This window comes from Etheostoma spectabile, chromosome 4, assembly GCF_008692095.1.
Source record: "Etheostoma spectabile isolate EspeVRDwgs_2016 chromosome 4, UIUC_Espe_1.0, whole genome shotgun sequence".
Lineage (NCBI taxonomy): Eukaryota > Metazoa > Chordata > Actinopteri > Perciformes > Percidae > Etheostoma > Etheostoma spectabile.
In genome coordinates this window covers 18,132,506-18,146,605 of record NC_045736.1, presented here as the reverse complement: position 1 = coordinate 18,146,605, position 14,100 = coordinate 18,132,506, and the positions used below count along the sequence as shown (strand labels likewise).

Sequence of the window (14,100 nt, the reverse complement as noted above, 5' to 3'; positions counted from 1 at the left end):
CATTTAGCACCGTTTTTTATTTCTTTTTAATTGTGTTTGTTTTGATCTACTATTTCCTTTATGTCCCACTGTACTTGCATAAAGTGTCCCAGGGTTTCATGAAATGCTCTATATAAATCTAAACCATTACATTGGTTGCTGTAACAAATTTTTAATGCATTGGCCCGTGACACAGTGACTATCATGTGCAACATTTGAAACGCAACAATGCATCTGTAAGACATTCTCTAATGCAAAGTTCTGTTTTAGCAAAATATTCATTGTGACTACATGACTACCTGGCAACGCTAATTTAGTAACACAGTGGGTAATACTGCACCGTGTAGAAAAGACCTTTACGACAGCAGGTGTGGTAAAAACACTACCGCTTTTGTCTAAATGGCCGCGAGAATCAACACAAACTTTAAAATCTTAACAATGCATTTTTAGTTCTAAGTGATGAAAAAACATATATGTTCTTTGACTTTAATCATCAATTGAACAGCAAAGTCAAAAAAGGCGGTATCAAAGTTCAAAGATCTTGCCCCCCCCCTCAAAAGAACCAATTATGGAGCAGGCAATGCTGATAACACCTAAGGAATTTGAGGCATGCACAAACAGCCCTTCCCCCCATCCGTTTGGCTCTCTCTCCCCTTCCCCCTGCCCTCGTCCCCTTTCCTTCCCTCCCACTCCATCACCAGACTCGTTTCTGCTTCTTTACACTTACATTTGTTGCTCAGATTACTTCCAGCTGGAACATAGAGTAAATACCCCACTCAAGAGAGTCTTGAAAACTAATTTACAAAAAGAAAACAAAGAAGGACTAATTGAGTTTTTTTCATCAGGTTCTGCTGAACTTGATAGGTAATGGTACCATGTTCAGAATTGTAATGCCTTTTATTTTCAAATACGCAGTTTCTCTGTGCCAACCTCTTAGTCATGTCCTGGGATGGTTAGGTTTGACATGTTACTAACCTGTACCAATCAAGCAACAGTGAAACCAACTAGACGGATACTCCAAAACTCTTTGTTTTTGATACTTAATAAATACTCTGTAAATGTAGTCCTAATTTAAATGTTTAAATGTAGCCTATACTGAGGATGGATTAAAAAAGGAAGAGAGTTCGGGCAGACAGGGTCTGAGGCATGTCTTTGTCCCCCAAAACCTTTACCAAACATTTTTTTTTGTTTAAATTGTAGTGGAGCTTAAATTAAAAGGAGGCAAAGAAATGGGATGGGCATTGATCTCACTACACATACACACTAAACACACACATATATTTACATTAACCCAAGAAAATACTAGAGGGATTCATGAGCACATATGATATTCATTTGTTTTTTGTTCCCCTCGAGCCTTCCTCACCAAAACTTCCTCTTTCTCACTCTCCCTCAAAAACACATTCCAGCCACAGAGAATGCTTGACTGAGTGTGTGAGTGTGTGTGTGTTGGTGTGTGTGTGTGGTGTGTGTGTGTGTGTGTGTGTGTGTGTGGTGTGTGTGTGTGTGTGTATGTGTGTGTGTGTGGTGTGTGTATGTGTGTGTGTGTGTGTGTGTGTGTGTGGTCTGTTCAACAACATGTAAAGTAACTTCTCTCACGTGAAGCAAGCAATCATCCATCTGTTTGTCTGTGCTGCATAACACACTTCTCATTTACTGCAACTAAATAGTGTGAAAATATCCTGCTGATTTCCCTGTTGAGCAGAAGCATTATTACAAGTGCACATATGTAGTTCATTAAATCAAAAACTAGAGTAAACTAGAGTCAATCTTCAGCTACCTTTTGTGAGCTCAATATGTGGTATTGTATGTTTTATTGCATTCTGTATGTTCATTACCATGAAAAAATGTTTATTTTGAAATTCACAGCATTATTTCTGACACTTACCAGTCCAGCGAATGCAAACCAAAATTATTGTTGCTGGATGAATTACGTGAGAATTATAGATGTCTAATGATAACCGTCATGGATAAACATAAATTAAAATGTAATAGTTTTTTTAACTTGAGCTACTTGTACGCAGAGATTCTTTCTAGATCAGTTTCTGATGAAGTCCACTAAAAGTGTGTATTCTTTTTTACTTTCACCCTTTACTAGTGTACACAACTTTCAAATGTAAACTTTTCAAACTGAATCTTTCTCTTTCTCCCTTTCTCCCCCTCTGTTAGCCATTCTAACCTTGAACCCCACACTGACAGTCTCTCACTCACACATGAAGTCCCCCCCCCCCCACACACACACACACCGCTCCCCTTCCTCCCAAACAACAGCCCACTTTGATGACAAAGGTTCACCCCCATGGCATTGATGCTGTTGTGGGTGTGGGTATTTGTGTGTGGGTGTGTTGTGTTGGTTGTTAATGCAGGCAAAGGGTGGAAGGGCGGTATTTCCTCAACATGTGATGCTGTCCTTAATAGGTTGTATATGGGTGGCAGTTGTTGTTAGCTAGTTCAGGCTGTTCTCATGAACCATTCATATAGTTCTGAATAAGTAAAGCACTGTAATTTGTATGTACTCCACATGTTTATTGCGGAATGCCCCAGCGCGGCCACTGCTGTATAAGACAGCACTTATGAAACAGGGCTTTTCAAACGAGGGAGTGGAGTTTGTCTCCCAGGAAAATCACAGGACTTTCAGCCAGCCGTTTCCCAGGAGTACTACTCAAGGGAACAGGGGTTTAAGTCCAAACCCAGATTTTGTTTTCTGATTGTCGTTTTGGTGCCTAAACTTAACTGTTGTCGCTGCTTGAAGGTCATCTTTTTCTCGCCTAAACTCAATTGCAATGGCCTTTGAAACGACTGCCTCACGGTGCCCTGTAATCAAATTTATTTGTAAAGACTGTTAAACTTAACATCAGTCCTGTGACGGTTGTGTCCAGCGGGCGGTCGCCTAATTTTGTAGGATATCATAAAAAATTGCTGTGCATGTGTTTTTTGTATCATACAAATCGGTTCATGAGAATGCCTTGAGCTGTTTTGCTGTGTTTTATGTTAAAGTTTATCCTGATGCGCCAGATGGTTTGTAACACAGAACCATCAGGAGAGACTGAAACCGTTAAGGTGGAGGTGTGTGTGTTTATGTGAGAGCAGACATTGGTTTTAATCAGAGAACAGACTTGAATAATGACTAAATTGAAGCGGTCTGGTTAAACATTCTGTAGCCAAAGAGCAAGCCTATCTTAGTTTTACGAACTTCTGGAAGAAGTCTGCTCAAAGTCTATGCACTTTGTTAAATCAGAAGTTATCATGATAGGAGATTTTAATAATGACACTTGAAAGACAGATCTTTCCGGCTATAAGGCATTAAGGATTTTTTTGTTGGTCATCTAGTTTACATCAGCTGATTAAAGAACCAACACCTGTCTATTCTTCCACTCAAACTATTATTGACCTTGTTCTAGTGTAAGAAAAGACTAGAATAGCAGTAAGTGGGGTAATTAATTATGGACTGAGTGATCATTCTATTGTTTTCTGTACTTGAAAGATAAATAAAGCCGTGCTCAATTGCCAGCTCTATAAGAATCAGGTCGCTGAAAAGGAATAGCAAAGAAGCACTTGATGACCGTTTGAATGTAATAAACTGGTGTGCTGTGTTGCCACATTCAAGAGAAACAAGGATGATCCGAATTGGACAGAGTACGAAAAGGTGAGAATTGAAGTGAGCAGATTAGTTAATGCTAAAAAGGCCTGTTTCAAATGTAGAAATTATTGGAAAATAGAAATTATTCACATAAGTTATGGAACTCCCTCAAGCAGCAAAAAGTTGCAACAGAAAAGGTGAAAGTGGCAGATGGTTTTGACAACTACTTCTCATCAGTTGCTAGTAAACTGGTGAAAAAACTACCTGAGCAGTCAGGGCGGTACGGTGAAAGTCACATCCTTGACTTTTATTCTCAGCATAAGGTTAAAGCAGATGGCTTCTCTTTTGAAAAGGTGTCAGAGGCAGTTGTATTTGACAAGCTTGAGATATCTACTTAGCTCAAAAGCCACTGGCTTTGACAATGTTCCATTTGGATTCTTTAGAGACGCTGCTGAGGTCATCACCCCATGTGTTACTCATATAAACATGTCTATAGAGCAAGGACATTTCCCCACTGACTTTAAGCTTGCCATAGTGATTCCACTTTACAAGAAACGTAGTAAATTAGACCATGGAAAATACAGACCTGTTTCTGTTGTGTGTAGTCTGTCAAAGATAATTGAAAGATCATTTTTTAACAGATTGACAAATATATAATATAATCACATTCCACTGACACCTTTTTACTCTATCTAACCGAATACATCCGGATGGCGGTAGATAAAGGTCATTTTTTGTGGTATGGTCATGTTAGACCTACAGAAGGCCTTTGATACTGTTAAAATAAAAGGTCATTGGTTTTAATGACTTAGCAGTCAGGTGGGTGAGGTCTTATCTAAAAGATGGGAGGCAGGTGGTGGATATTGGGGGAACAACGTTTCAACCAATGTCTCAACCCAAAGATAAAACTGAAAAGATCCCCTGATTTTAAGGTCTTAGTTGGAGATAATGAGATTAATGTAAATGACTTACATTAATCTCATTAATGAGTTACTTAGCTTGGTTGTGTGCTGAACTGCCACTTGACTGGAGTGGGCCAAGCGCAAAAGGTACTTGCCAAGGTAAATTAAGGAGTACGTTTCTTGGCAAGAATCTCAAGGTTTCTGGACAAGAAAGCAATGTTAACACTGGCAAGTGCTCTAATTCAGCCTTATTTTGACTTTGCATGCTGCTCATGTATAAAGGGGTCTTAAGCACCTGAAACATGGGCATCAGATTGCTCACAATAAGGTTTTGAGGCTTATTCTTAACCTCCCCATAAGATCCCATTTTGACACTTCTCATTTTGAGACTACTGGGTGGTTAAAAGTTGAAGAGTGAGTCTCTCAGATTCACCTGTGCATGGTACATCATCATGGTACTGTGTATGGGGTTGTCCCCAACTGTTGATTGTTTTAGCAGAAAGAGATGTTCACAGCCACTCCACCACGGGAAGCACTACTGATTTTGTAACTCCTAGAGTTAAGAGTAATTTAGGTAAGGAGTCCTTTTTGTATGTAGCAACAAGCCTGTTGAACAGGTTGCCAGGAAATCTAAAGACGGTCAAAAGTTTAGGAGGTTTTAGGCAGACACTGAAAAAATGGCTCAGCGGCCAATATTCTATTAAGTTGAGTATTAAGTATATGCATGGTTGTGATGATTGATGCTTGATCTGCTGCCACTTGCTGAGTGACGCTGATTGGTCAGTGAACTGGTAGTCCAGACACAAACACATTACTTGTAGCCTGACAATCATAAAACCATCCTTTTGTGAATTTTTTTATGATGTGTATCTATGTTCTGATCCCCTGGCATGTTTTGTTTTTGTTTGTTTTATATATTTACCATGTTATTTGTCGATAAATTAATAAGTCAAAAAATAAGCCACAAGATGGATTTTTGTGTGATGTGGGCCCAATTCTTGCTTGATATTGTGATAATCCAGCTGCCAAGCAAGGCATGCTAAAGTTCCCCATGAAGATAGACTTTACTGTAATATCAGCTAAAATAAGTTGCATATATTATTTTAGATAACAACAAACAGAGGAAGCACGTTTCAACACAAAACTGGATCAGATGAAGCTAAAAGAATGACCTTTGATCTGTGTTTAGAAACACTCAAATGTTACGGTTCACTCCCACATCGAGGTTGTAATATATTAAACTGGAAAATTTCAATAGCCCACAGATAATCAGGCAATTCATCAACTTACACACACACACTGCCACACACACACACACACATTCACAAGCACCCATATACACACACACTCCCACATACACACTGCTTAGCTTCCCTCGAGGTAATAAGTATAGATTCACAGGCCGGATCACTTGGGATGGAGGGGGCTGGGTTACTTAGCAACGAGCCTGTTGACGTCCAAACAATGTTCATGTCGTCAAAGTGGCTTTGACGACAGTTGTGCCAGACTAAGGTTCTGCTCAGTGCAACAATGTCACTGATGTGTTCCTAAATATCGACAGAGGAACAGCCCACATACTGGCTGCTGGACTGAATGAGACCAATGCAAAGTGCTAACGGTGCTTATTCATGGAAGCGCTGTTCACAATACTGTAATTTGTCATTTTACAGTCCATTACAGGGCATGCAGTGCTCATGGCTAACGAAGTGGCAGTCTGTGTGTTAAGAAGAGCTCACCAAGACAGGGACATGCAAATTTGACTAATTCTGCAACTGGTTAAGTTCTTACATGAAATATAATAAATGTATTAAGGACAATGCAGAAAATGATTGTCAACTTTTTAATGTTAATTATTGTTTGCATGTTTTTGAAAACATTTCGACATATCATTTACTTTTCCGTTGATAAGTTTTTACAAGATTCATTAACCTTCCACATTATAAACTGCATGTTTCTGTATCTGTTTTGAGCTATAGGCAAACTTTAGTTTTGAGGCTTGGCAATGTTGTCTCGCTCAGCTCCCTCATTTGAATAGCAGGCACTTACATTCTGAGGGGAAGTCAAACTGGCCACCAAAAATATGATTCACTCTTTTTCCTGCAGGGTTTTTGCATACTTAATGAAATTACATGTTATGCTATCCATAGTGAGCTGTCCATGGCGCATTGATAAAGCATATGACTTGGAAGTTGCATAACTTAGGCTACCCTGAAATATTAAGAGTAGCAGAAATCCGTTGTAGTGTAATTACGGTAATAGCCATTGCCTTGTAGTGTTACCAGTACTGATTATTTAAATGTATCTGCATTTTAGGCATCAGGTTTCAGCTGCCATCTGTGTTGGGAAACATCTCTCAGCCAATCACTGGCAACAGGAGAAAGTAAAAAGGCATTTAAATATAGCTGAATTAGATAAGAAGCCAGAGTCACTGATGAGGAAGGCATGGATAAAATGTGAAAGTTAAATTCAGGACACCGCTTATTCACACTTCAATGGCAAATGTTTAGTTTTAACACCCTCTGTGTGTGTGTGTGTGTGTGTGTGTGTGTGTGTGTGTGTGTGTGTGTGTGTGTGTGTGTGTGTGTGTGTGTGTGTGTGTGTTGTGTGTGTGTGTGTGTGTGTGTGTGTGTGTGTTGTGCTGTTTGACAACCTTTGTCTGTGCTCTTCAGAGGAAACTGCTGGAAACTGTTAGTGTGGGCACCAGATACACTGGCCCAACTGCCTTACACCTGATCAGTCCACATACATCACTGGACTATGCAGATGTTTCTATTTTAGGCCTTTAACAAGAAATGATCTCTGCAATGCTGTGCTTAGCTGTTGGCTGCCTCTGTCTCACACCCTCAAGAGTTTTCACTTTTTCTGATGCGTGTTGTGTGAAGCTGCTTTGCATCAGTGTGTTGTTGCATAATTGATCACAACATGTTAATGGAAGAATTTTTGTTTGCATGGGAGGAAGGCAGCAGAATCACCGCAGTGTAAGAGATGTAGAGTAGCCGCAGCACAAACCAAACCATATGAGGGACTTTTGATCATCAGCTGCTCCTGTACATTATCACGTAAGACAAGGCAAAATCCCAAAGAAAACGTCGGACACCAAGTCCAAGCTTCAGTATTATTCTACTTAAAAGAAGTACACGCCTTTTTTTACTTTTTTATTATGTGTATAAAAATGACAAAACAAATGACCCAGATGATTGTTATATAAGCATTGACCGAATTATCAGATATAGCTCATTGGCAAAGTTTGATTAAAATTAAAGGGAATTTAAGGTATTTAGTGGGAGACTGTTTTTTTACTAAGTAATTGAAAATGAAGCAGAGAATTGTTATTGTTATATGATATGTCATCTTTGCATTAGAGGAATGCAATGAATTCTTTTATGAACTGTCGGAACTTTTACATTCATACATGTTCATAAAGGGAATTTTAATTATCCAGAATTCCTGACTTGTTATAACTTTGTGAATGACATTGTTTGTGTAGCAAATTTCTACCACAGAGTTAAAGAGTGCATAGCAGTCAATACAAACAAACATGGGAGAAGGTTACACAAAGAAAGAAGAGGACAGCGGCAAAACAAAAAAAGGGTACACGTACACACGCTCTGGTTGGGTTAAAAGGTGGTGGAGTTGTTATAGCATGCCCTTATCACAGATAAGAGGTCTGAATGTTGTCGTCAGCTTTTTTAAACCTGCGCTGATTCAATATTATTGAAGCAGAGATATTACTTCCAAAAACATGTCACGCTGAAATTGTCTGGCATGATCCTTCATGAATGCCCTTAATCTCTTGAAGTTTGTAGTTTTAGCTATATGTGGGCTTAACATTTTTACCATTGTATCTTTTTTTTGCAGGGAAGTTTTTTGTTAGAAGATCTCCTGAAGCTCAGTTTTTTAGTTTTGTTAAACCATGTCAAGCCCAAACTCTTGTGTTCATTTAAAGTTGGTTTTATAGATAGGCCTGCAAAAATGTAGTTACAAAAACTGTTTTTCTGGATAGTAGTTAGTAGAGTTGTAATATGCGTAAGTGATATTGTCAAATTTGCAAATAAATAGTTCAGTGTTATATCATATCACATAAGATTGGATATACTGTAGCCAATGGCATAACTTTGGGTACATCGGTTCAACATCTCCACTTTTAAGTAAAATTAAAATTTTGCCCATCAAACATTACATTTTCTGCATTCCTGGGAAAATTTCTGCAACAATGTGAGCCTTTCCAGCATCAAGTTATGGTACAAATGTCTTTATGTAATGTCTTTATGTAAGGAAAAGGGTTGATTGGTCAGTTCTGATTATCCCCCTCCTTCACCCCCCCCCCCCCCCCTTAAATCACACCTATGACAATGGCCTAGTTTAAATTTTTTGTTATGCTATTTTAATGCAAGTAAAACAAATTAGGATTTCTAAAAAATAAAAAAAGAATGATTCTCTAATGAAGTGACGTGAGGTCAAGGAGAGAATCAAGGACCCTCAAAAACTTGATTTTACGAGCGTTTTGTTATAAGAGTCACAGTTTTGAGAGCTTTTTTCTAGTTATTCTTCCCTGGGAGAGAAATAACAGTGGGAGGTGAGTGATGTCGAGATAATCCGCTTTTCTCAGTCGACCACCTGTATCCGTGTGAAGGGCCCTCAAAAGTAGCCCAGAGGCCAGCAGTGGGGCCCCTGTCATGCCGCCGCCGCAGCAGCAGCACCACTTGCAGTCAAGCAGCAGGACTCCAGGCACTCACTTCCCCAGCTGCTGACGTCAGCTGGCAGCCTGGGCTGTGCTCGCCGCTCCGGACATAGCGCCGAGAAAAATGCTGCTCTCCGTACCGCCAAGGGCAGGAATCAACCCATACAACGGCTATAACAGCAGAAACAGCAAAAAGGTAAACGCTTTCGGGATTCCCCTTTATTTAAGGCTTGTTCGCACTGCAGGGCAACAAGCCCGCGTTTGTTGCGACAGAAAAGGGCTTGTGACAGTGAGCTGCAGTGTCCTTGAAAAGCCAAACGCACCGAATTTAACTTCAGACTTATTGGAGTGAAAATCGACGTACAGAGCCGCCGTACTCCGTGGTTTGTGTAGGTAGGAAAATGAGCTGCCGCTCGGTCCTGTCATGTTGGACCCCTGGTGTTTTATTTCATAGTATTTCTTTGTGTGTACTACAGTAAGGATGTCGATACGGCTCTGCTCACTCATTTGAAAAAAAAGTCAATGGTGGAAAGCAACTTTTATGGGTGAACTGTAGCGCGTTGGGATAGCGCGTCTGTGCCTGGATGTGTTTGTGGAAGTGGGGGGTAGGGTTCAAGGCAGGCTGAGGGAAACATGTTACAAAATGAATTACTCCGGACACTCACATCTAGTGTTAATAAATCAGGTCGTCATTGTCTCCGCTGCCGCGTAAGTTTTGCAAAGTTTTTTTCTCTCCCTCGTTTCTCATCTGAAAGCAGAATATGCCCCACCCCTTGAAAATCCCACCAGACCAGGATGACTACATTCCCAGAATTGTGAATCGCGCTCTGGTCATTACATTCAATGTTGACATGGTCATTTTGGTAACCAATATGTGAGGGAAGGACACTCGCAACAAGATTTGATGATTTGACAGCAGGACAAGATTAGGAAAACAAATGAAACAGCCTACCTAATTACAAATTTGTGTTAAAATGCATTTATTTCTGGCTACTGCTGGCAGAGCTGATTTTTTGGCATAGATTTTTTTTTGCTTTCTAAAATCCTTTTACTGAGCTGTGTATAGTGTAGGTTGCACGTTTGTGTGTTCTCTCTCTATAGACCATAATGGCTTAGAAGTGATGGTAAAAGCTATTTCATTATAGCCTACATGGCAACATTACGTTGTGATTTCACGTCCACTAAATTCACAGTAGCTCTTCCTGTTCTTCTTCTCTGGCTGCTTTTCACAGACTGTGTTGCTGTGTGCTGTGCTATGGGAAATCTAAATGGCATTTGGAAAATGTATATTGACTTATTGTCTTTTTGTGATATTGGGCACCGCCTGGCTGCTCATCCCTCCCAGATGTTACACTAGTGCCTGTCTAAAGAAAACAGCACTGTGTATTAATTCTTTGTTCTACACACACACTCACACACACAATTTGCAATTTATTTGATAATGTATTTTTATTTTTTCATGTTTTAATGTATGTACATTTATGTGCAGTCCTTTACCGTAGCTGTTACTAGGTTGTTGGACCTCATTTTGTTGCTATGAGGAGACTATTTGACAAACAATTCCTTACCTAATCTATCAGTGCCAACCATTGTAGCTCACCAGGGACCAATACAAATGTTAAACGTCACTTAAAAGGAAATACACCGCAGTTGCAGTTTCATTCTTTAAAATGTGTATAATTGTATAATATAAATCGTGTACCATAAATTAAGAAGCTGTTAAACAGTTATTAAGTCTTGCGTATCTGTAAGCTGTCCTCTTTTTAAACAGCAATAACTCTCCCAATATCAACATTTATATATGTATATAGTCGTCTCAGGAACTGTGCATCCTGTCCCCCCCTTTTTTCCCCTTCTGCACTACTTATATTTTATATTTCTTGTTGACAATGTAAATGGATTGCTTCAATCTTGTTGCACAGGTATTGCACATGTGTATATTGTCAATAAAGGCATTATATTCTATTCTATCAACTTAGTTCTATAAGCGTTAGAGCTTCAAAGATTAGCTATTAGTAGATTATAGCAATTCTGCAACTTTTTGATAATCGCTTCATTGTTTCAATTATTTTTCAAACAAAACTGCCTTTTGCAACACTAGCAGGTTCCAGCTGTCCATGATTTGTTGCTGTTCTGGTCATAAATATGATAGTACTAGGGATGCACCAATTTGACTTTTTCAGTACCGATACCTGGGCTATTGCTATCGGCCGAGACACAGCACTGATCCATACCAGTGTTTAATTAATAAGCTGTATGGCTCTCTGTGTGGAAGTGACTGGGATCATTCTTTCATGTTTTTGCAAATAATAAATACATGGATATACATTTACAGAATTTTTTGAAATACTAAATTGTGCACCAGCAACTTGGTAAAATATTTGAACAGGGATTACAATTCATACCGTTTAAATTGAGCAACAACTTGGTCGAAGGTAAAAATCCAGCGTTTTCCCCAAAATGTTGAATTTTACCTTGAAAAAGAAATGAATGCAGCACTAGGGCAGTTATTTGTATTTAAAGGATCAGTCTGACATCATAGGAAAGCTCACATTTATGCCTTTTGTGTAGGTTGCCTATAATATGGTATATTTTACTGTCCATTCTGAATACGTAAAATCTTTTCTAAAATCAAATTGACAAAAATACTGCTAAAGGTGAGTTTTCCCGGAACCAGTGATAACATGCCATCTGAAAAGACTCATTAAAAATATAAATGATGAACTGAAATGTACAAGAAACTGTTTTGATCCTACACAGGTAAAGTAAAGGGTCACAGTACAACAACAGATAAGTAACTCTAAATATCTGAAAGCAACTAGAATGATGTATACGGAAACCAGAGGGTGTCATATGCTGTAAACACTGTAAAGCCCTGCTTTTGGTCTATATACATAGAATTGACTTGGCCTTGCTACATACATTATGAAAGTGCACAACATACAAACAAAGCTAAAAATTAAATTTAAATAAAAAACGTTTTAAATAGAGTGTAAAAGGACATCCAGTTTTGGTAAGACTAAGCCTCTCTGTTTTGTGGAGCTAAAGTTCACAGAGAGGTCAAGTTCCTGTGTTGTGATTCCTTACATTTCCTCCTCCCACATCCACCTCATCCTCCTTCTTTATCTCCTGCTCACATTCTGCCATACCTGAGCTGCACTAGTACACAAAATAAAAGCCTGATCACAAAACAAACACGCAGAGAGGTTAGAAAAGCGCTCTTGTGTGTGCAAGGTGATTACCCAGCCTGACAACTAAGAGGTGTTTGGTTTCTGTTGTGCTTAAAGCCAGCTGCTCCTCTCCTGACTCAGCACCTCATTTCCTCTCTCAAATAAATAGAATTAATGTTGTCAAATCAAATTTGGTAGGTTTCTGTGTAAAGCTTCCTGGTTGGAAAAATAACAACAGGCGGTTTGCCGCTTCTAAGGTATCAAGCGTCTCGCTCAGGGGCTCATCGAAAGGCTGGTTTTTATACTTGTCAATCAGATTTTGTTCTCATATTGGCGGGGGTCCTTTTCAATGTCAACGTACTGCTGGGATTTAAAGATCTGCTTCAGCACACACTTTATTGGATCAAAACACAACTGGATATGAAAAGAAATTAAAGAAAAACATTAAGTGGAGCATTCACTTGTGACACAGATGTAAAGACCATTCAGACATGAATACAGGCAGAAGTAAAGTCTCCCATGCTTCTTTAAATAATTTCACTTTCACATTATAATATATGGTTCTGTGAAATTGAATAACCAGTTACCAGTAACCAGTAATTTCAGGAGAAAAAAGGCACAGTGATTAGTTAGCCCAGATCATGGTTGCATGTACTAATGGATTCATATAATAAGTAACAGTTACTGTTACAGTAACTCGATCAGATTCAATATTGACAGTTTGTGTTTGGCTTGCCTGCTTTGGTGAATCAAATTGTACAGTTCACATGTAAACTGTCCAATCAGCAGGGTTCATTTTGAGCAGGCAGTGATTAATAACTCTTCTCTCAACACTGGGGGCAAGAGCATTTCAAACATGCTCTGATAAACATGACAACAACAGTTAAAGACACAGATACTGACTAGAGTGATTGCGGTGATTATTGGTAGGATGAACTGATCCAAGTGCATAGAACTGATTAAAATCATATGTACATTTGGTAACACAGGCATACTGTGGCACCTAAAATTGTGTTCTGGCGGCCCGTTGCTACTAATTGAATGTAACTGATACGCACCAAATATTATTTTATTGACAAAGAAACTCAATGTCACTTCCTATCCTGCATATCGGATCAATACATCCCTTTAATAATTAATTTATATTTATTGAAACCAAGCCAGAAACATGCTTCCAATAGAGATAATCATGTTGCTCCATGACTCTTGGACGTGTAAGTAGGCAATTGATAACACATTGGCCATATACATGCAATGCAATGGACTGTGTGTCATTTGTTTGTCTTAGTTTGTTGTGGAGTTTGTTTTTCTCTGGTGATCAAAAGTTATTCAATGCAGCTTTAAGTTAGGAGGAGAGTGTCTCAATTACATCCATCAGAAGACACAGACAAGATGATTTTTACACTGTAATGTCCCACTCACTATGAATATTGTTCACAATAAAAAACCTTCTAAGGGATCCATACCAAATTGTTTAAAACATAAAAGACACTATGCACCCATAAAGCATTATCGGATTTTTAAACTCCTTGAGCTAATAAGCTATATCTATTATATTAACTAGTAAATATCATCTTAAAAAGTCCAGTATTGGTTGGGTTGAAACAACAACATATTAATCTTGCTTTAATTACATTTTTTCTATATGCCAAAGTGTATATGCTGTGTACAAAAGGCTTTGTGTTTGAACACATCATATATGCTCATCAATGCATATTTGTAACAATTCCACTACAGGAAATACATTACATACACAAATAACTGCTGTCTACAGGGCTACTTTATTAA

At 38.8% G+C, this 14,100-nt stretch overlaps 1 protein-coding gene and 1 long non-coding RNA gene across 4 annotated transcripts in view; one reads left to right on the top strand and one right to left on the bottom strand.

Annotated features, from left to right (window-relative positions):
- Window positions 1-4,964: 4,964 nt before the first annotated feature.
- The window catches only part of LOC116687793 (uncharacterized), a 10,158-nt gene continuing 1,022 nt past the window's right edge, over window positions 4,965-14,100 (bottom strand). The window contains exons 2-3 of the long non-coding RNA XR_004331634.1: window positions 6,107-6,110; window positions 4,965-5,158 (exon numbers count right to left, since the gene is read on the bottom strand). This is a non-coding gene — a long non-coding RNA (uncharacterized LOC116687793). The remainder of the gene's footprint in view (window positions 5,159-6,106; window positions 6,111-14,100) is intronic.
- LOC116687791 (RNA-binding motif, single-stranded-interacting protein 2) overlaps window positions 9,079-14,100 on the top strand; it is a 25,469-nt gene continuing 20,447 nt past the window's right edge. For 2 of the 3 annotated variants that reach the window (XM_032513400.1, XM_032513398.1), the window contains exon 1: window positions 9,079-9,338. In XM_032513400.1, the coding sequence (XP_032369291.1) occupies window positions 9,267-9,338 (72 nt within the window). In that variant the 5' untranslated portion in view covers window positions 9,079-9,266. The remainder of the gene's footprint in view (window positions 9,339-14,100) is intronic. The other variant, XM_032513399.1, reaches the window with a different exon arrangement.